At 38.6% G+C, this 21,279-nt stretch overlaps 2 protein-coding genes across 5 annotated transcripts; both read left to right on the forward strand.

The window, feature by feature from the left end:
• Nucleotides 1–3,115: 3,115 nt before the first annotated feature.
• On the forward strand, nt 3,116–15,347 carry ca14 (carbonic anhydrase 14). 4 transcript variants are annotated; one of them, XR_014894417.1, is made up of 13 exons: nt 3,116–3,256; nt 3,491–3,514; nt 6,806–6,985; nt 7,209–7,354; nt 8,766–8,861; nt 8,992–9,058; nt 9,405–9,562; nt 10,524–10,650; nt 11,481–11,504; nt 11,647–11,731; nt 11,908–11,949; nt 12,925–13,625; nt 14,534–15,347. XR_014894417.1 is itself a non-coding variant. In XM_085292008.1 (13 exons), exons 1-13 carry the CDS (start codon nt 3,187–3,189, stop codon nt 14,643–14,645), a joined length of 1,185 nt encoding a protein of 394 aa, XP_085148134.1. In that variant the 5' UTR covers nt 3,116–3,186; the 3' UTR covers nt 14,646–15,347. The 4 variants fall into 4 exon arrangements, 3 of the variants coding, with proteins under 3 accessions (XP_085148134.1, XP_085148132.1, XP_085148133.1); XM_085292008.1 differs by having other exon boundaries at nt 12,925–12,978; XM_085292006.1 differs by lacking the exon at nt 11,908–11,949 and having other exon boundaries at nt 3,118–3,256; nt 12,925–12,978.
• A 2,120-nt stretch (nt 15,348–17,467) lies between these two features.
• On the forward strand, nt 17,468–18,712 carry LOC146564308 (uncharacterized). The gene is made up of 2 exons (XM_085290361.1): nt 17,468–17,564; nt 17,759–18,712. Exon 2 carries the CDS (start codon nt 17,771–17,773, stop codon nt 18,347–18,349), a length of 579 nt encoding a protein of 192 aa, XP_085146487.1. The 5' UTR covers nt 17,468–17,564; nt 17,759–17,770; the 3' UTR covers nt 18,350–18,712.
• The last annotated feature ends 2,567 nt before the right edge of the window (nt 18,713–21,279 follow it).

Genomic DNA, 21,279 nt, shown 5'->3' on the forward strand with positions numbered 1-21,279 from the left:
TCTGTTTCTGGTTTAAGACATTTTACTGGTCATTTTTTTTCAAAGTAGCCAATCTACTCAAAGTGTGTCCACTGACATACTGGGTTGCTGTGGCATTTATGACGAAACAATAAACAAAAGTTTTCTTTACTTTTATCTGCACCTTACTGACTTTGGATGGAGTGCAGCAAAAATGTAGCCCTAATGTAGAGTAAAAACATTTTAGGCACAAAAAATGAAATGTGAACAATGTACTTGAAATTTTACAAAATTGCTTAAATGGAGAAAAGCAAAATGATACTCGTGAAACTATATGCATCAGAAAATAGACAAAGAAAATATGTAGAATCCATGAACATAGCAGCAGCCACTGTATGGTCCATTGCAGTCACACCACATACAGTCAGCAGCCACTTTATACTCATTAATGCAAATACCTAATCAACCAATCACAGGTCAGAAATTCAAATTCAGGCATGTAGACATGGTCAGTAGAGTGATCAAGTTCAAACCAAGCATCAAGAAGAAAGGGGAATAAAAGTGACACAGCTACTGGTCTAATTGTTTCGAATACTGCTGGCCTGCTGGCATTGGGAATGGTCTGAAATGAGAAAATATCAAGCGAGCAGCAGCTGGGTGAAAATATCTTGTTGATGTCAGAGGTCAGAGAAGAACGGCCAGAAGATTTTAAGCAGAACAGCAACAGTAAGTCAGTCAACCACTCGTTACAAACATGAGTGGTTGTGCAGGAGCGCATCTCTCAAATCATAACACATCTGACTTTGAAGCAGATCTGCTACAGCAACAGAAGAGCACAGTGGAGGCCACTCCTGTCTGCCAAGAACAGGAAACAGCTGTCGGTTATATATTGGACGAACATTTGAAAATCAATGGCCCCCAATGTCACCTGCACTGTGAATGACCTCCAAGATGTGACTGATAAAAGTACAAAGCAGAGTTGCATCAATTGCACCTCAATAACAAATATTGTTTGTAGTGAAGCACGAGTAAGTTATTTTAAAAAAGGGCATTATTATTATTATTTCATAACAAAAGTCAGAGTATCAGTTCCAAAGAACTGACAGTGTTGAGAGTAGATTGCATTCAAAGAGAGGCCTTGCAAACCAAAAAAAATCTGTAATTTTCCCATAATTTTGCTGCAGCAGGTGAAAGAACCAGTTTTTTCGTTGTTTGTAATTTAGTTTTGTAATGGATTTGTTGTTGATTCAGTTTGTGATAGGCATTCTTCTATGAAGAAATCATCGAACTTCATGTTTTTTCATGCTCAGAGAAACACTGTGCTACTGTTGCTATTCAAGTCAATCAAGAAGAAATTAATAGAAAACAATAAAACGCATAAATCTGACACCATATTGTTAATAAACTGCAGAGCCTTTAGAGGGTGACCTCCAGTCAAGTATTTGACTGTGGTTAAACCTCATATATGACATGCACATACATACCACACAGTCATGCATGCAGTCACATGTGAACAAAGTCACAAAGACAAGAAAATTGATCACACCTGCAGGCTTCTGACACACACAGTCACAGCTGAGGAAAAAGCAAAAGTGGACGACAACGCTTGACCGGAGTCAAAGAGGAAAGGAGGGAAGAGGATAAAAGAACGAGTGCGGAGTGCGAGGGTGGAGAGGCAGAGTCGTAGGATGGGAGAAGATGGAGGGGTGATGCAATAAAATCAGAACTGCACTTTTATTGACATTTTTGGGGGGTTTTGATAAACGAAACATAGAAGAAGGTTGACTAGCAATACTAGTATGAGAACCAGCGCTTGTTTGTCTTCTCAGCTTTCTGTTTTTCACTCATCCACATCTTCTGACTGTACTAAACACCTTTATTCTTTGCCTGTATGACCTCCTTTTTCTCCTTTCTTCTTCTTTTTAATTTTTTCTTGTCATCTATATTCTTGCCCAAGCAGCTCAACATCATTCATTTCATACAATGTGGTTTTACAGCTGATGTGGGATCATAAAGTTTGTGAACAATGGCATAGCTCTTGTCATTTTGCCTCCTATAGATCATCACAACATCACTAACCCTGTAATGCCATGAAATTTAGCATGGGGAAAAAAAGTTTTGTTAAACACGTTTTTGACAGATTTCTAAAATATTTGTGGTTTCTTGTTTTTATCCTAGTACATCTGGGGGTGGTGGTAGTTTACAATTAGGTCTTACTTTGATATTTTGGGCTTTGAATCTTATTCTTTTTGGTCATTTTTGGACTTTATCTCGTACAATTTGTATATTTTTCATCTGTATTTTCACAGTGTGTATTTGTGTCTGTGGAAACACTGTTGATTGTCCTGCATTAGGCAGGGTATTTTTGCAAAAGAGAGTCACGCTATAACAGATAAATAAAAGTTTCATCATAGAAAGGAAATATTGGTATTATTGACACTATTGATTAAAGTTCAGTAACTAAATGCATCAGAATCTTTACAAGTTTCAGTAGCAAGATCAGTTTAATGTTTGATTAGATGTGCTAAGTAGAAACGTGATTATCAGGCCTCTGGTGAATTTTACATGTTCAAATCAGCTGTTCAAAGAGTTTTCATCTTGCCTAATGACACCAGAGGAAGTTCTTCTGCATCAACAAGGAACTCCACAGACCTGCGTGTTCAGCTAACTGTTGATTCTAAATTGCCTCTGTATGTGACGTAGAATAAAATACTAGTTCATACACAAGCGTGCATGCAGAAGGTGTGGTTAAATGACTCAAATTCAACTCACAGAAGTTCTTCCTACCAAAAAAACTTATGTTTAAAACAGCAGACATCTTTTTTTCCTTCACATATTTCCATTTCTCCTCTTCCCTAATCAGTTAGGTCTTTCATTCTTTTATTTTTAACCCAATTTCCTCCATCCTGTCTTTTTGTCTTTTTCCGCCTCCAACTCTGAATGAATTCTCACTAACTGATCCCTAAACCGGGCCTTGTCTCGCCCCTGATTTTCTCGTTTTGTCTTCTTTCATACTTTCTGTTCATCTCTCTCTTGCTGAGACCAGTGCACTGTGTGCCTGAGTGGATTCAGCATGTGACATCAACACTCTGGCTGTTAAACAGAGCTGTGGCAGGTGGGATTGCTGGAGCCCGTCACTTTCTCTCCTCTCTTTCTCACTCTCTCTCTTGCTCGTTCCTCATCTCTCAGTCTGCTCTTATTCACTGTGTATGGGCAAAGCGGGATAACATGGACACTTTGGGTCTTTTTATGCTGCTAATACTTCTGTTTTTCCAGTGGATGCCTGCCCTTGCTGCTGGTAAGGTGAAAATTAACATAATAACGGGCATCATGTGAGATTTTTGGCTTTGATTCTGGTATTTGATGGTTTGGGTTTTCCAGTTTGAGCCTTAGTAGAAGAAAAGTAGTAATTTCCTGATCTATCTTTTATCCTCTGCCTTTTCTTTTTTCAAAGTGAATTTTTAAATTTGGTTTAACCAAAACAGAAATTTCAGGAATTTTTTCTCTTTTGTTTGTTTTTGTTTTTTTTCAGAGGAAATCACCTGGACTTACTCTGGTAAGTTCAAGTTCCCAATGTAGCTCATTAAAAAACAGATTATTTTATTGAGTGATAGTTAGCACAACATTGTCTAGATTTATGGTTAGAGTATGTTAGATATCTGGGGCAATTGTTTTTTGTTTGTTTTTTGTTGTTTTTTTAGCACTTTAAAAATAAGGAGCAAAGTCCTGAAGTCAATTTTGTAATGACCTGAAAACAAATAGAGACATTTCGTACAGTTTAATGTGTAATCCATTACGCAATCTAATCTGATAACATCAAAGACTTGCACAAGTTTTGCATGAAACAACTAAGCAGGGTTTTCACCTGCTTGGCTGCACATGTTAAATCTGGATCTCTAAAATGTTAAAATTCTGGTAAAAGCTTCTGTAACTGGGGTAGGATTTAGGTCTTCCCCTCCCATATCTTCCACCCTTTCTCCCTCTGTTTTTCCCCTTCTCTGTATTAGTTACAGTTCAGCAAACTGGCATGAGGGCAGCAGCCACACAGAGATGATGAAGGGGTGGGTGGAGGCCGGTTGAAAGGAAGAAAGCTAGAAAAAGCCTGAGAGAGAGGCTGACTGGGAGAGAGGCAGGTGCACGAAGATGAGTGTGTTGGACAGAGCAAGGGAGATGGGACGGAATGAAGCTAAAGCAAAGCAAATCGCACAGTGTATTGTTGCAGCGCACAATATCCTATGTGTTTATTGTGTTGTTGAGGCACACTGGCTGCCTATGCTGCAGACAAAGACATTGTGGGAATGAATGGGGTGCACAGATTAGCACCCTTTGCATGTATTCAGGAGAGCAGCACTGATATACAGTACATGCAGAATACACAGCAAACTTTAGAGTCTGTACCAGGAGGCAGATAGTGTATATACATGTGTGTCTAGGTCTTATTATACTGGATATAGAGGCAGACGACTGTAAGATTGTGTTGCAGTACATACGGTGTGTTTACTAATGCAGAAAATCAGTTTTTATTAAGCACAAGGTTGTGAAGTGGAGAATCACTTGATGTCAGAGATTTGTCTTCACAGGAGTTTAGAGACAATTAAGGGAAAGTCGGTGATCTCCTCATCACCCTCTCAATGTGTCTTTGTTTTTAGCTGCATTCAGGCCGGTTGTAGCATGCTTTGAGAGGTAGGGTGGGTGCATGGGGGTCATAATTTTCGCCTCCAGTCACCATGGAGACCTCCATGACAACCAGTTAGGGGGCTGCAAGACTTTGAAGTTCTTTGCTGTGAAGAGTAGCTAGTGAGGGGCAGTGGGCATTTGGCAGATTAGAGAGGGCAAGGTGGGGGTTACATGGAGACATGGAGAAAGCAGTGGGAGTGGACATGTGGTATGCGTTTACATAATTAATGTCAAGTCCCCTCCTCAATTCCTCAATTTCTGTGTGTTTGAGTGTAAACAAAGCCTTCTGAATTTACTGTGTCTATGCAGAGGAAGTGTTGGTTTTGCAGAGGTATAATGTGCTTTTAAACACAGAATCAGTGAACCTACAGCTGCAAATAACATGACAGACCTTGCATTTTTGTGTGTAAAAGGTGTCAGTGGTGTGCCTGTTTTCTAAAGCATTCCTCGCTTTGCAATTGAAATTCAGGTTCTTTGACTCACATGTCGCTCTTTCTCTTTCCTCTTTTCTAAGTTTCTTTTATCGTGCAATAGAATAGACCAGTCTCTTTTTAATTCAGTGAACCCAGGCCTCAACTACCCTCCTCTCCCTCAGTTTCTTTCTCAGCGTATCTCTGTCCATCTTTCCATTAAATTCTTTAAAAATAATTAATCTTAATACTCTTTAATCTTTTATACATTAACAGATATTACATATTAGATATTATGTGAGCAGGGGACCAACATTTCATAGTAATTTCCTATGGAAGCCAGCAAAAATATCTGAATCTTGTACAGGTTATTATATACTTTGTTTTTCATGCTCATCAGGTTATAATTATATAAAATACTGACACTGTCATTCAATAATCAAGTCAGTAATTATCAGTGCCACAACAATGGTTTTTCCAGAATTTACCATCATCTGCGTTAACCATCCAAAATTAAGCATCACATTTTATAAAAAAAAAAGAAGCAATTTTAATGGGTTTTTTTACATAGCTGTAGGAATTTACTCATAGTACAAATATAGTATTTATGTTTTTTAAAAAGCACTGTATTTTATGAAAAAATTGACTCTCATCAACAATCATAATGCACTTTGTTAAATTAGAAGTAATTTTATAATCTTATCTATCATTGCACATCTATTGTACATGGTTTATTTGTTTATTTATGTTTTGTGTCTCTTTGACCACAGATATCTCCATTAACTAGCTGTTTAGTAGCAAATATCATCAACACATATCATTAGTAATCAGAAAACACATATTACTGCTTTTGTGTTTTTTAATGTTGATATTTTAAATCTACTAAGTAATAAACAGAGTAGCCCCTCAGTAACCTTTGTATTAATATGTTTTGATCAATTTGAGCCTTACGAGGCACCAGCATCACTAGAATAACATTATTTATGCTACAAGAACCAACACTAACACTAAGAAACACACACAAAGCAAAGGTCTAAGAGTCCAAAAAACTAAAAACAAGTCTTTCCAACTCCTCACTCATTCCTCATTCAATATGCGATCATGCCCACACTGATTTATGAGGAGTCTGACAAGTAAGAGCCCAACATGGTTAATGTGGTCATGCAAAATATGAAAAAAGACACTGCGATACTATTATTTGTGTTAATTAAACAACTACGTAATGTTAAACGAGTGACAAATAAATATATTAGGACAAATAAATATTACCAGACATTCAAAGTTGGGTTAGAATATATCCCCTCAGGTGACAACCAACGTTGATTAAGCAGTTGATCCACTGCTCTGGTTAATAAAAATTAATGCGGTGCTGATTTCTTTGATTCATTGCTTAGATCCATTTCCCTGCATGTTTGTATTTTTTCCAGCCTTTTTTTTAAAAAAAAATGTGTTTGACAGTAGAGTTAATTCAATACAGTAGAAATAGAAATGTTTCTCTGAACAAACAGTTTTCAGTTATTTAGACTGTTTTAACAAAACTGGTTCAGGATTGTCCTGCACTGTCAGCAGTGGTGGCTTTTATCAAAGGCACATAAATATTTGGATGTGTGCATGTTTTTGCCACGAGCCTGTGAACCTAAAGAGCACATAGAGGAATAATTGTTCTGCATAATTAGAGATACATCAATAGAAGCTTTTCACTGAGCCAGTGAGCTGTGTGATTGAATGACATCAGTGTAACGGTCTTTCCTCTGTCAAAGGCTTAGTCGGCCAGAGTGAGTGGTCAGAGTATTTCCCGGATTGTGGTGGTACCTCACAGTCTCCAGTTGATGTGATGACCACGCAGGCTAAATACGACCCCAGTTTGATCCCTGTGACTCCGCTGGGCTACAGCCAGCACGGCAACCAACCCTTCACTATGTACAATAACGGACACACAGGTAACTTTGGCAGCCAGCTCATTTCCCGTTCCAGTTTTACGGTCTGCCTGTTTATACTGGAGTCAGATGTGGTCAGCAAACTTTTATAGCTCATTAATTACTTTAGGAGATTAATAAGAGATGACTTGCAACTTTCCATTTTTATATCCACTTTTAAAATTGTAGATTCTCATTATACACTTTCCTAGAAACAAGTCACCAGTGTTGTTTATTTCTCCATCAGTGGTGATTGAACTGCCAGAATGGATGGGACTCGGGGGGCTGCCGTGGTTCTTTACAGCCATACAAATGCACCTCCACTGGGGCAATGACGGCCCAAGTCCCGGAGGCAGTGAACACACCATTAACGGACTGAGTGCAGATGCAGAGGTACATTTAAACACATCTGACTGTTAACTACCAGTAACCACACACATACAGTTAAAGTAAATATGAAACTCACCCACAATACATGATGCGTCACTTAACATAGCATGGACTAAACAGATTTGTAATATAAAAATTAATAATAATAAATAAATGAATAAATAAACAACAAGGACCAGTATAAAGATGTTTATTCATTCATTTATAAATATAAAGACAAATATTTTTATAAATATAAAAGTTTTTTTCAGCTGATTTAACATGTATGTAAGACACACTTGTGTAAAAAGGTTTTCTTGGAATCTGCCATTACATGTGTGACATACACAATTAAGCAATGTGCATGTCACACCAAATTCTGTGGCAGCATGACGGCAGGCAGATTTCTTGGTTACAAATATGTGACTACACACAATATGTATCAACAATTACAGCAGTAAATGTGTGAATTTGCAGATGGAAATAGTCACAAAGAAATTCATCGCTTCCTCTCGCGTGCATAAAACTATGTAAAACGGCTGTGCTACAACTATTACTTTTTAATTAAGTAATAGTCAAAAAGACAGACAAAGATTGATAGAAAAACACTTTGAGAATTAGCAGTCAATTCAGTTATTTTTCTATCAAAAGTGAAAAAAACCCAACTCTCTTTTTAAAAATGTATCTATTTATCTTTGGCACATGCAGTAAATGCAGTAAGCATTTAACTAAAAATTGACACAATTAAATGAGAGACTTTTTATATTCTCTGATAAACTATTTCTGATTGTGTTTTTCATTTTTTAGTGATGATTGAGATTATATAAATATTTGTTTAAATATAACATATTAATAACAAATATATAATATACCCTCCTATAAAGATAAATGTTATTTTAACAAATACAATTATTTATTTTTGGAATTGCATCGGTATATTTAAAGATCTTCTTATATTTTATATTTAAATCTTTTTGTCACTTTTTTGTTGATTTAATTTTGGTTTACTGTGATAATGAAACAGCCCACTGACGAGAAGCTAAGGGGGGAAATGACATCCAAGAAACATTTGTGTTGATTTAATGTTAATTTAAAAAAAAATACAGAATTTAAAAGAGGGAACGACACGAGTAGGTGACCGAATAAAATTTGGAAAGAGTGAACAAGGTAGAAGAAAGAAGGTAAAAGAGTGGAGTAAGGATGAAGGTGAGCTGAATATAGATACACCTTTAAGAAAAGGACAATTATCATTTTTTAAAAATGAACTTGGCATTTGGGCTTTTACAGCATAATGAGACATTTCAGTGCTTTTCAGGACTGAGTTTGCATCCAGCTTTTTCTGTCTGTCAGTTTTAAACCCAAGCCTCTCTTTGCCCCCTTCTTCCTTGTCAGAGTGAATTTTTAAAAATACTGCGTGTCCTCCTACTCCCTCCAGCTCCATGTGGTGCACTACAACTCTGAGCTCTACCCAAACATGTCTGCAGCGATGACCCAGAAAGACGGTTTGGCTGTTTTAGGAATTCTCATTGTGGTAATGAAACAATTTTGTCACACAGCAGCTATCCATATAATCATAAAAAAGTAAAAGGTGTAAATCTTACACTCATTAGCTGGAATATTTTTGAGCATTTTAGTGATCATTTAAGCCCGACTTTTCCCAGACAGGTGAGGAGACAAACCCGGCGTTTAACAACATCCTCAACTATCTGAGTCGCATCAGGCACGCAGGTAAGTCTTCTTCCACTTCCACTTTATTCCTAAAGCACTTTAAAACAAGAAAACAGCTAACCAAAGGGCTTTACAAAAAATACGAGAACAAAAATAAAACAATAAATCAGCTATAAGTGAATACATAGGAGCTGAAGAACATTAGAAATAGTACAGGTGCATACAAAGGGTAAAAGTTTAAGAGAGAAACTCACACTGGGTCAAAGCCAAGGAGAAAAGGTGTGTTTTTAAAAACAGCGAGAGATGGAGCCTGCCTGGCCTCCAGCTATAGCTCATTCCACATTTTAGGAGCAAAAGCTGCAAAGGGTATTTACACATTTCTTCTTCTCCTTTCATCCATAATCAGACCAGAAAGCGTTCATCCCAGCCTTTGACGTGCAGTCTTTGCTTCCTGAGGATCTTGGGCGATACTATCGATACAACGGCTCCCTGACAACACCGCCGTGCCACCAGAGTGTTATCTGGACCCTTTTCCATAAAAGGGTTCAAATCTCAGTAGCCCAGGTCTGCACATCTAAAATCTCTAATCTCTAAACAGTGCAAAAAGAGAACAAACATGCCTCATTTTTTGCTCAGCTAGTTATGTTTTTCCTCACTAATATGAAACAGGTCGATTGAGCATATTGAGTACAACATTAATCCTATTTTTACTTTAAAATCAAAGTGAAATGTATTATTTTTTCATGAGGCGACCGTGGCTCAGGGGGTTGGGAAGCGTATCTGTAACCGGAAGGTCACCGGTTCGATCCCTGGGCTCTCTGTCCTGGTCGTTGTGTCCTTGGGCAAGACACTTTACCCTACCGCCTACTGGTGTTGGCCAGAGGGGCCGATGGCGCGATATGGCAGCCTCGCTTCTGTCAGTCTGCCCCAGAGCAGCTGTGGCTACAACTGTAGCTTGCCTCCACCAGTGTGTGAATGAATAGTGGCATTGTAAAGCGCTTTGGGTGCCTTGAAAAGCGCTATATAAAATCCAATCCATTATTTATTTATTTTTTTTATCATGATAAATATATGTAAAAACATATCTCACAGAACTTATTATCCCTTTAAGATAACAAAACATTATCTTACCAACAACATATTTACCTGTTTAGACATGTTATGGCTTCCTGTGGATGTGACGAGTGCATCCTGCAGCTGTGCAATGCTCATTGGTTGTATCTGCCTCTGATGAGAACATCAACCCAGCATGTCCCAGGCAGACATATCAGCACTAAATACTGGCCGAGGAGCTGCCTGCATATGGTCCAGAAAATCCTGTCCTACTCCAGCAGTGTTATATTTTCTTTATTTGTAACAGAAAGTGTAAACTTGGAATGTTTTTGTGACTTTGACTTAACTTTCAGCACTACACTATAACTGACAGCTTTTATTCTACCAGAAGGATATAAACTTGCTTTCCGCGTGCCTCAGTGTAGAACTCAGTGTAACTGCTCTTCTTCTCCTTTTTATCTCTCCACTCCAGCTGCTGAAGTTGGAGAAAATCCTTTACTCCAGTAAAGCTGAAGAACCAGACAGGATGCTGCTGCAGGACAACTACCGTGCAACACAGCCACTCAACCACAGAGTCATCTTCACCTCCTTTTCTGCAGGTCAGACAGAGTAACTACAACCAGATAATTAAAAGAGACATGAAATTCTCTCTTTCATGTTGCTGTGGTGCACAGGAAGTCACATATTTGCATATGAGCACTTGGAAAAATGGTACTTGGTTAGAATATTAGCAGAATATTCTTTTTAGCCTTTCAGACTGAAGAAATGCAGATTTGGGACAGGTCGCAGCCAGTCTGCTTTGAAGTGTTACCCCACTTTAGCCCTTCTACACTGAGTGATTGTAATGCCAATCTGCTGCTCGTGATACAAAGAACAATGAGTACAATAAAGTCAGTGGGTGACCATGTAGAGCAAAGCAAGCAATTAGTACAATGTATTTAAAGCGTGAAAAGTGAGGAGAAATGTGGGAATACTAATGATTGCCGGTGATTTTGTTTGAGAGACAATAACCTTAGGATGGCATGATTAAAGAGAAAAAGAGAGAGAATAAGGGGAAGTGATGGAAAAGGAAAAAGTGTTTCTTTGCAAGCTTATTGGAGAAAAGGATTTTTTAGAAACTGAACACTGTCTCCATTGTAATCGCAAGAGAAGAGGGAAGAGGAAAAAGAGACAGAGAGAGAAGTGAAAGAGAGAGACAGAGTGGCAGACAAAAACAAAGGAGAAAGAATTTGTGTAAAATGCTCATTGTAATGAGTGGCTGAACTGGAAAGCCTGTGATATCAGCACTCTTGAAAAGGCAGCAAGACTGAGTGGACATAACATTTCACAACACTACGAGTTGAACAGCAGATACTGTCAAGATAAACCGATTGGTTGCTCCGTGTGAGACGAAAAATAACAAAATGATTATTTATTCTGTATTTTGTAGAATCGGGGAAGGAGCTCTCGTCTGGTAAGACTAGCAGTTATTTCCATGCATATCTTTGCTGTCACTTTTTGTAGAATTGCTTTTTTAATTCGCTGAATTGCTTTATTTCTGTATTTCTGTTCACTTTTTATTGCTTTCCTGTTTGTCTCTGTGGTCATCCCTGCAGGAGAAGTAACAGCCATAGTGATAGGAGTGATGTGTGGCTGTGTAGGCCTGGCGGTTATCGTTCGCTTCATCGTGAAGACAATACGGTAAAAGGTTTTTACTGCATTGCTTCGTGATTTCCATAGTCTCGTTGCTGTTTTTTCTTTCCACTCTTTCAAAAGCACATTGTGGTCTTTCTGTTTTTCTTTTTGGTTTCACTTTACTGTTTACCTGTAGAAACTTTGGGGGGGATCGCCTCACTCCAACTCCTTTCTCTTGGCAGATTTTTTAAACTCCTCCAATTTGAAGCAGTCGTGGTAAACAGGTGCTTTACCTGACCTGAATACTGACAGAGCTTTTGGATAGCACTGACTGTGTCGGGCGTCCTCAGCGCAGATCTTGGATCGGCTTATAGACATATTCATTCTGTTTTCGATCCCTGTGAATGAAAACAATGGTGATCTCATAGTAATCTACATATAAATCATTAATTACAGTATGCTGACAAGCAGACATAAATTAGAGTCCAACGAATACACTGGCATGGACAAAACTGTGGATATATTTTGATTTAGTTACAATATCAGATGGTTTTAACTTAAATATGATCATTTTTACCATTACCAGTGTTGGTTGGGCTGTAATAGAAATGTAAAGAAAGAAATGAAAAGATAAAATTAGCACTAAGATCAGTGCAGGGAATAATCCGATCCTTTGACCTCTGCTGCAATAACATGCCTATTTCATAATTCGCTGCCTTCTCTCATGATTACCACTGATTAATGAAAGTATGAGCTCTTCCCATGCCCGAGCGATTTAACTCTTTCCCCCTTGGATGCCTACTATGTGTAAACACTGTCTCTCTTTTTTGTGCTGAACAGTTTCTGTCATATTTGAGGGCTTTCCTCCAGGATGACTGGGTGTTTGTGTCGGCGGTGGTGGTGGTGGTGGGGGGGGGGGGGTATATAAATAATATGCACTCAGGTGTCAAACCTCATCAACGATGGTACAGCGGAAGTCGTCAAATGTTGTCTTCATGGGGGAAAGAGCTAACATCTTCACTGCTTTCTTCAGCGCTTCTCAAAATGGATTATTAGATCCCTCGAGGAGTTTGGGAAACCATCAGCTTTCATTTTGTTAATCTGCTTTAAACTTTACATTAAAATCTCATCTCCGGTCCCTCAGACTAACGAGAGCACAGTGGGAAGAAAACACTTGCATACAGCCTCTTTGAAATGTTAACTCTCTGTTTTGTTCTTCTGTTCCTGTCATGTGATTCCATCTTTTGATCTTGTGACAGCTCTACCTCTAGCTGGGATGTCCTGCACAATAACCGGCCTGCTCCCATGCCAAGGTCACTGTTCAAAATTATGACCCCTGACCTCAAAACTTTAATTTCAACCTCTCAGACGTAGTTTATTCTTTTTTTAACCACCTATTCACAATAACTTATCCTCATGAGTTAGACATTCTTAGAGTACCTACTAAAGACTGTGAGACATTTTAACTTCCAAGAAAGCCTCCAGAGTACAGTTAGAATTTCTTAAACATCTGTCATTAGTAAGAAGAGTAGTCCTTAATCCTAAAGTTTTAGGTGTTAGAGTTCTGTCCTCTGTCTTCTAATGTACTCAGTGCTCACTGGATACATACGTGACTGTGTTGGACTGTCTCTTAAACTGTAAATTTACATGGGAAGGAATAATAATATCTGTCTCTACTGGCTAAAGTTTAGTTGATTTAAAGTGGCAACAGGAAACTTTTCATCATTCGCTGCTCTTGCGAATAGCTGATAGCTTTCCATTTTTAAATACTCTTGTGTTTTAAACCAGTGTAACAACGTGAGAACACAAGGATCCACTAGAGTCTGAATGGCACATCAAGGCTTTCTGGGGACACAACCTCTGATTTCTTCTAAATGCACTGACATTTCTGCACAGAAGCTATAAGGGGGCCGACTGTGCATGTTTTTCTAGGCTGGACCAGATTTTTCTCTGCATTATGGTAGGCTCCTTACCTTACGATATAAATCGCCATGAGGCAACTACTGTTGTGATCTGATACTTTATAAATAAACCTGAACTGAACTGAAATGCATTTTACTGAAAGGTGTTAATAGTATTTTGTCAGCCCCAGCAACCTGCTTCAGTAACCTGACACAGCTTCTGTGTTGGATTGCATTAGATCACATGTTTAATGTTTCCCAAACAGAGTAAAGCTGGAAGGAAATGAAAAAAAAAAGACAATACATTTTTATACCATAACTTTTCAACTCTATGAATGCGTTTTATAGTATTACATGGCAGTTGATATGACATGACCAACCTGAAAGACAGGATATATATCCACAGATTCTTAAAGCTTCTGTTACGACATCTGAATGAACTGCCAGGACATTTATATGAATGGGGGCTTGTTTACTCCACCTCTTTCCCTATGACAGCTGCAATAGGCTCCAGCTCCTTCCTGTGACCCTGAACTCAAGTGGAAAAAATGGATAAGGATAGAAGGATATTTATATACATTTAAAGCAAAATGTCATTAGTATATCCAAAATATGTGATGAAAAAAATGTACTCTTGCTGTACTGAAACATGACAATGACACAGTAAATCCAGTGGGCATCCTTTGTTACATGTCCCCCTCTGCTAGTTTATTTTCTCTTGACTCTACTAATTTATCCCCTGCCCTCATAGGTTCCTAAAACACCCGTGTTTGATCATTTTTAGTTTTCTTTTTTTGTTTTTTAATCATATAATGGAGCCTTACCGGGGCTGAGCTGTATTTTTGGACAAGGAGCGACCTCTTCTGGATAAACTACACTGACATTTAAAAAAAAAAAAAACTGTCTGAGAAGTTTTGAAGTATGTGCGATTAATCGGTGGGGATAACTCTTCGCTTTGACGTTTCAGGACAAAGGATTCAGAGAAGGAAAAGGAGGAAAATCAAGACATGGCTATGAACTCGACTTCAGAAGCAGAAAAGAAAGAAGAGTCCTTGCTGTCACCTCAGAGTGTGCCCTAGCTCACAGCAACATCAAACACTGTCCCTCTCATCAGTGAGTTTATTGCTGATCCACATCTCCTCAGGGGAGAGGAAGCAACATGTTTTTACTTTATCATTTACAAAACGCTAAAAGAAGAAGGAGCAGCTTATGAAAAAAGCGAAGGGACTTGGACACAGGAGAAGCCACCTGCTGCCCGGACCATTTCTGTCTGGCGTATGACATTTCCTCAGTTTGCACAGGGAGCAGTTGGTGTAAATATGCAGTTTTGCTGGGGTTTTTTTCAGGTATGGCTCATGCATGGCTGGAATATATGACCGACTCATGTAAATACTTTGGGGGATAAACATTCTGTTGATTTTATCACAGTGGGGCGGTATTTTATCTGTTCACTTTGTTCTTTGAACTGTAAGCACACGTCACTTGGCACATTAATAATCCTAATTAAAATTATTTTATTTTTCACTAAAACCTAAGAATTGAAGAAAATTTGATAACAATGCACACGAGAGTTGAAGCAGGTTTTATTTGTATAAAATACACGATATCGGAACATTTCTGGCTCTGAACTGAAATCAGCAGATTTTGTTGTAAATCAGTTTTATTTATGTGCATTTAGTTATTCCATCGAGGGTTTGGGTGCTATACGTCCTCTTTATGTGTTTGTTTTCAGCTAACTTGTCAACATGGACACCACATTAAAACACCTGAATGTCAAACTTGCCGATTCTTGATTACATATGACCGCGTGTTAATATCTGGCTCACAAAGTGGTTTTGCATGATTGCATGTGATCAAGTAAGAAGTGTTGAGAGCTGTGGAAGTTTGAGGATGCTGCTTGACATAAAGTTTTCCCTATTCATTCACCTTAACCCTAACCATAAAAAGTGAATTCCTAACCCAAAATATCATGGCCATTGTGTGTCTTATCTGAAATCATGAGATGGAGCAGTGGGCCAGGACAAAACTGTTCATGATGCAGCAGAGCCACGTGTCATATTCATGTCATACAACCTGACAGCTGCGAGGCAAGGCTGTCTAATTTTGTTTCCTCTGCCTTTCCTACTTGAGGTGGAGGGTGCTTTCACATCTGCAGAGAAAAAATAAAAAGACTGAAGAGGCACTTTTGATATTTGATACTGAAATGTAACAAACTTATTTAGGCATTTTTCTTAAATGAAGTAACATATCAGCAAAAAGAGTAACGTGTGTGTTCATGATGCAAAATACTACACCAGTAAAACACTTAAAGCTGGAGGTGTCTCTGGATTGTAGTGGTTAACATGGTTGCTTAGTAAGCAGAAGGACACTGGGTTGATTCCTGCTGGAGACACAAACCTGCTTCCTGGGCCTTGTGTGTTAAACTCAAACGTGCTGACGAGATCATGATGAGGGTGCAATCCAACGGAGCTTTATTATGAAAGCATACCGTACACGTGACCAGCTGCACATGACATAGATCATTCCTGAAGACTGCAGTGACAACATATGACACCTATGATTTGTTTAAGAGTCATGACTGATACCAGTACTGATACTGGTAGTACCAGTAAATTAGAGGAGATTATGGTCCCCATGTTTTCACTATGGCCTGCTCTCTTTGTGGAACCACAGCAAAATCAGCTGAAAAGACCTTCTTAGCTTTATGTGTATTAATCAGATTTGAATGAACATAAACGTGTGTTTAATGTCACAGTTGTTTTGTGCTCTGGAGGCCTGAAGATTAGATCACAACTCAGATGAAAGCAAGAAAAGACAATGAGGAAGTTTGGTTACACTTCACTTACGAAAGCGAAGCCATTCAAACATCTTCTGATCTCATTAACCCCTTTTCTTTATTTGATGTTAAATTTCATGGATTTAATATAAAAATATAAATGATTTATTTCAATCACATATACAGTGGCTTGCAAAAGTATTCGGCCCCCTTGAACTTTTCCAAATTTTGTCACATTACAGCCACAAACATGAATCAATTTTAATGGAATTCCACGTGAAAGACCAACACAAAGTGTTGTACATGTGAGAAGTGGAACGAAAAACATACATGATTCCAAAACATTTTTTACAAATAAATAACTGAAAAGTGGGGTGTGCGTAATTATTCAGCTGGAGCTGTTTTGCAAAGAAGAATGGGCAAGGATTTCAGTCTCTAGATGTGTAAAGCTGGTAGAGACATACCCCAAAAGACTGGCAGCTGTGGTTGAAGCAAAGGTGGTTCTACAAAGTATTGACTGAGGGGGCTGAATAATTACGCACACCCCACTTTCCAGTTATTTATTTGTAAAAAATGTTTGGAATCATGTATGATTTTCGTTCCACTTCTCACGTGTACACCACTTTGTATTGATCTTTCACGTGGAATTACAATCAAATTTATTCATGTTTGTGGCTGTAATGTGACAAAATGAGGAAACGTTCAAGGGGGCAGAATACTTTTTGCAAGCCACTGTATATGAGATATGATTTCTTCATTTGTAACATATTCTGACTTTTGATGACATCTCAAGCAATTTTAAGTATTCCTGTGTTTCAATCTTAACTATAATTTACGCTGACTATGATGTCAGCTGATTTATAATTGAAAGGTCACGTCTGCAGGAACATAGGCTAGGCTATCAAAACAGAGACAGTGATGTATCGGTTGAAACATGATAATAATCTGCATAATTAAACTAACGTGTTACAAAAAGCAGCCCTTCAATACAGCAGACTCAGACAGCGAGTAGCCAAAATAGCTCACTGGACCTTTAGTATTTATAGCAGTCACTGGATCACCTTCCTCTCCACAATCACTGCTCTGTGGTCGGCCTTATGTAATGCACAAGTTCTGGCCACTCCTACTCCTACGGCACAGAGAACTGAAAGACAGCGCAGTCGTCTCACATCTGGAGCTCTTTCACTTCTATATCTCACAGAAGAACCAGCAGCTGCCAAAGGTAGGAAGTTGTCTCAAATAAGCAGCGGTTTTCTACTTCTGCTCCCGTTTTCATGTTTTAAAAACTGCACAGACAGTCAGCTGTGGCTCTGTCGCTAATTCAGCTGCTTTTTATGTACTGTTCAGCGAAAAGCTGTAACGTGTTTGTTCACGACTTCTTTATAGCTGCTTGATAACTCTTCTCGCTCTCTGCAGGACCGCTGGGTAATGGCTGCTCCCAGGACTTACCTCTCGCTTGCCGTCTGTCTTTTTCTGGGACATCAAACTGTTGCCATAAGCGATGCTCCCTGCCAGCTCTCCACTTGGAAAAAAGGCTTCAAAACCTTCATGGATCGCCACGTTCGCAATGGAACTCCTACGACCCTTGATCAAAATGAGTGGTTTAGTTACATTAAGAATATCGGGGACTGTAGCAGACCCACACAGTCCTTCCTTGATCCAAAGGAACTGAAGAGGGTGAAGGCCGTCTGCTCAAAGAATGGAGGAAAGACGTACAAGGATAACCTGTGCATCAGCCAGCAGCCTTTCACCTTTGTCACAGTGAGAAGTGTTAAGGACACCTGTGGTATCAAAAGTGTCCAAAAGGACACCAAACACCTGATCCTGGCCTGTGAAGTGTTGGACAACGAGTGTGTGCCGGTCCATTTTGAGGGAAACCCCACGAACCTGAAGCCTGATAACAATGCCAAAGCCTGCCAGGACCCCAGGATAAGCCATGCTCCCAGCTTAAAAACGACATGGCTCTGGTTGTTGTTTACTTTGTTATTCCTTATAAGCTTTTTTTAAATTGATTAATTAAATGTTATGGATTTGTTTTTGTTTTTTTATCTGAAGGCTTTTCAATTCAGTTCACATTTCAGTCATGAAATTTGATTTGGAGTTTCTGACTTCAAAGCAATATTAAAACAAACCAAAAAAGTCAAGTATTCAGTTATTTAAAGATGGATTTTTGTAACAAATGTTGCTACTTTTTTATGCATGTACTGCTCAGGTGAGTCTGTCTATGAGTTTGATTTGAATAATTTGATTGTGGACATGGCAGACATGGTGTGCAGGGTTTGAATAACAACAGTGGTCTCTTGAGACTGACTCAAAAATAAAATTATTGGTGCTAAATTATGAGCCCATGAAGAGTAAATTTAATAAAAATTCTCAAAAAGCAACTGCAGGAATTTTTCTTTCATCTTTCTCTGACACAAACTCAACGAATCGCCCCAATCCATCCACGTCTTTTATTTTAATCCACCAGTAGTTAGTGATTCATGTTTACAAATGAGGTAGATGACAACCATGTGAAGATTGTGTCTCTAGATTTGTCTTGTTTTAACTGATTTGCCTGCTAATTAGTCCACAAAAGCTACAGTGAAAGTGCAGCAATTAGACAGCAAACCCATTCAAGCTGCACAGAAGACTGATAATAACTATTGTTTGGGTGAGCTTTGTTTGGAGCAGCTGATATATTTATTATACATTCATAACAAGAAGTCTCGTCACACCAGTAGTTCAGTTTCAAAATTCAAGAAATTAATATTTGCTTTGTTCTTCCTTCCAGCAAATTAACCAAATGGGTTTGTCGTCTGTCAGTGATGAAAGTATCGGTACCTCACTGTGTGTACACTTATTGCATGCGATGCAAAAACCACAGGAAATATCAGACCATGAAGACGCGTGCACTTGAAACTCAAATTGCTCATCACTATGCTGAATAGCTTAACATGCACATGATGGCAGTTTAACTAAATGAAATAAGAGTTTTCAGGTGTGGTTAAATACAGATGTAGTCTGAGATTAAGAAAAAAAAAATCAGCATATGAGCTGCTTTCAATCACAATCTTAACACATCTTTGCCACAGTGCCTCTCTGGTCTCTGCTGATTCAGATTAGCACCCTCTGCTGGCTTCTTCTTACGTTCGACCTCCTGAGATGAGAAGTGGATCCATAGGTTTGCCAAGCTGACTTCTTTCTACCTCTTCAGGGGTTTTTTATACTTTTGAGGATGTAGTCAGTGAAGTGACGTATCTTAGACGCAGCTTGTTAATGAAAAGGGAGAAAGGTGTCACAGAAATCTAAATTGATTTTACACACAAATGGGTTGAGGGGTTCTCAAAAAGAGAACAAGAAGAACCACAAGCACAGAATCATTTATAGGCACGCTATTTACAAGTTCACAGGTTGCAATAGAGATTGTTACAGTTCACAGGCACTGCTATTTTTTGCGAGTGTGTTTGTGCATTTGGTTATGATCTCTGCAATTTGAGTTCTTGGTGTTGCCCTCTGATAATAAAGGAGGGTTGTGGCTATTTATGTGGCCTTCTCTTTAGCGCTGCCCTTCCTTGGCGTCTCTCATCTCATTACGTGTGATGGCTGCACTTACAGCCACACAGTGGTAATATCACCATGTTAGTGTAGAGGCTTATAAGTAATATTGCATTCACATTTCTTTCTTTAAATATAGGAATTTATTTACAGAACAATAAATAACTGGTTTTGGTTTAGAATTCATTCACATATCCACATAACACTGCATTCTAAAATAAGTGCGCACATTTTAGTTTACACTGTTATGTATGATTAATCTTTTGTTTTCTGAGTTACCTTAGTTGCAGCTGTTCCAGTCCCTTGATTAAGGAGCCAAGAGGTGGAAAAGGGGCGGAGCGAGGTTTAAAGGAAGGCTACAAATTGGTTCACGCCATAACTCGGGACCATGGGGGGGAATTGGAGTGCATTATGTTTGGTTTAGTTAGGTTTTGTGTGTTTTACCCCTTTTCCTGTTTTTGTGGGCTGATCAGCCACTATTTAAGTTTCCCCTTTGTCTTGTTAAGGTAGGTCAGCTTGTTTGAGTTATCAGTTGTGTTGTCAACTTTGAGTAGAGTTTTGTTAGTTTGACCTCTTTTATGGGCCCAAGATTTTGATTCTTTTTGCATGAGTTAACCAATTATGTTTTTTGGGTTAAATAAAAAATCATTTTTTGGACTTTAACCTGTGCCTAAGTTTCCTTCACTGCTCGGTCCATCACATTACGTCTGTGCACTAGACCTCTGTTTTTTCCGGTTGCGTGTTTTCTTTTTTTTGTTACTAAGTGATGTTCATCAGGCAGGCAGTAGCTGTCATTTATGTGTTAGGGCCTTACAAGCCAGCTGTAATAAGTCGATTACATGTTGCATTAAAAGATTACAGGGAATCAAAATGAGACACTATGGAGCCTCCCATTCAGCCAGGTCAGCTTGGCACAGAGATGAGAAGAATGTTAAAAGTTTCCATTACAAAGAGGCACTGCTGCATTTTTACTGCACTTATACTGACATGGGTGTTTGCAAGGGAAAGGTTTAAAGATGGGAAAAGAATAAAGACACTACAGTCCTTGAGTCAGTGATACAAAAGTAGACCGTTTCCTTTTCTTCATTTTTATTTGACTTGTTATCCACCCTCATATGAGACCTTGTGTATTTAATTTAAGATGCACCTTTTCAGCTCTGTCATTAAACATATTTACAACAGGGTGGGTGTTCCAAAATGATACAATATACAGCAACACCAATATTAAATATTGCAAGCATGTATCTCCACTCTGAACTAAACTATGCAGAATAAATATGAAATAGAAACTTACTGAAATAAGATACTTTGTGATATACGAGTCATTGTTGCTGTTGAGGGGTCACCATTTTCCTGAGTTTGCATTAGAATTTCCCCAAATTGCCCATTCAGCAACAAAT

The sequence above is a fragment of the Mchenga conophoros genome, linkage group LG11 (assembly GCF_057382185.1).
Source record: "Mchenga conophoros isolate Kocher_MC1m ecotype Shallow Benthic linkage group LG11, M_conophoros_male_GT1.1, whole genome shotgun sequence".
In the NCBI taxonomy this organism is placed as follows: Eukaryota; Metazoa; Chordata; class Actinopteri; order Cichliformes; family Cichlidae; genus Mchenga; species Mchenga conophoros.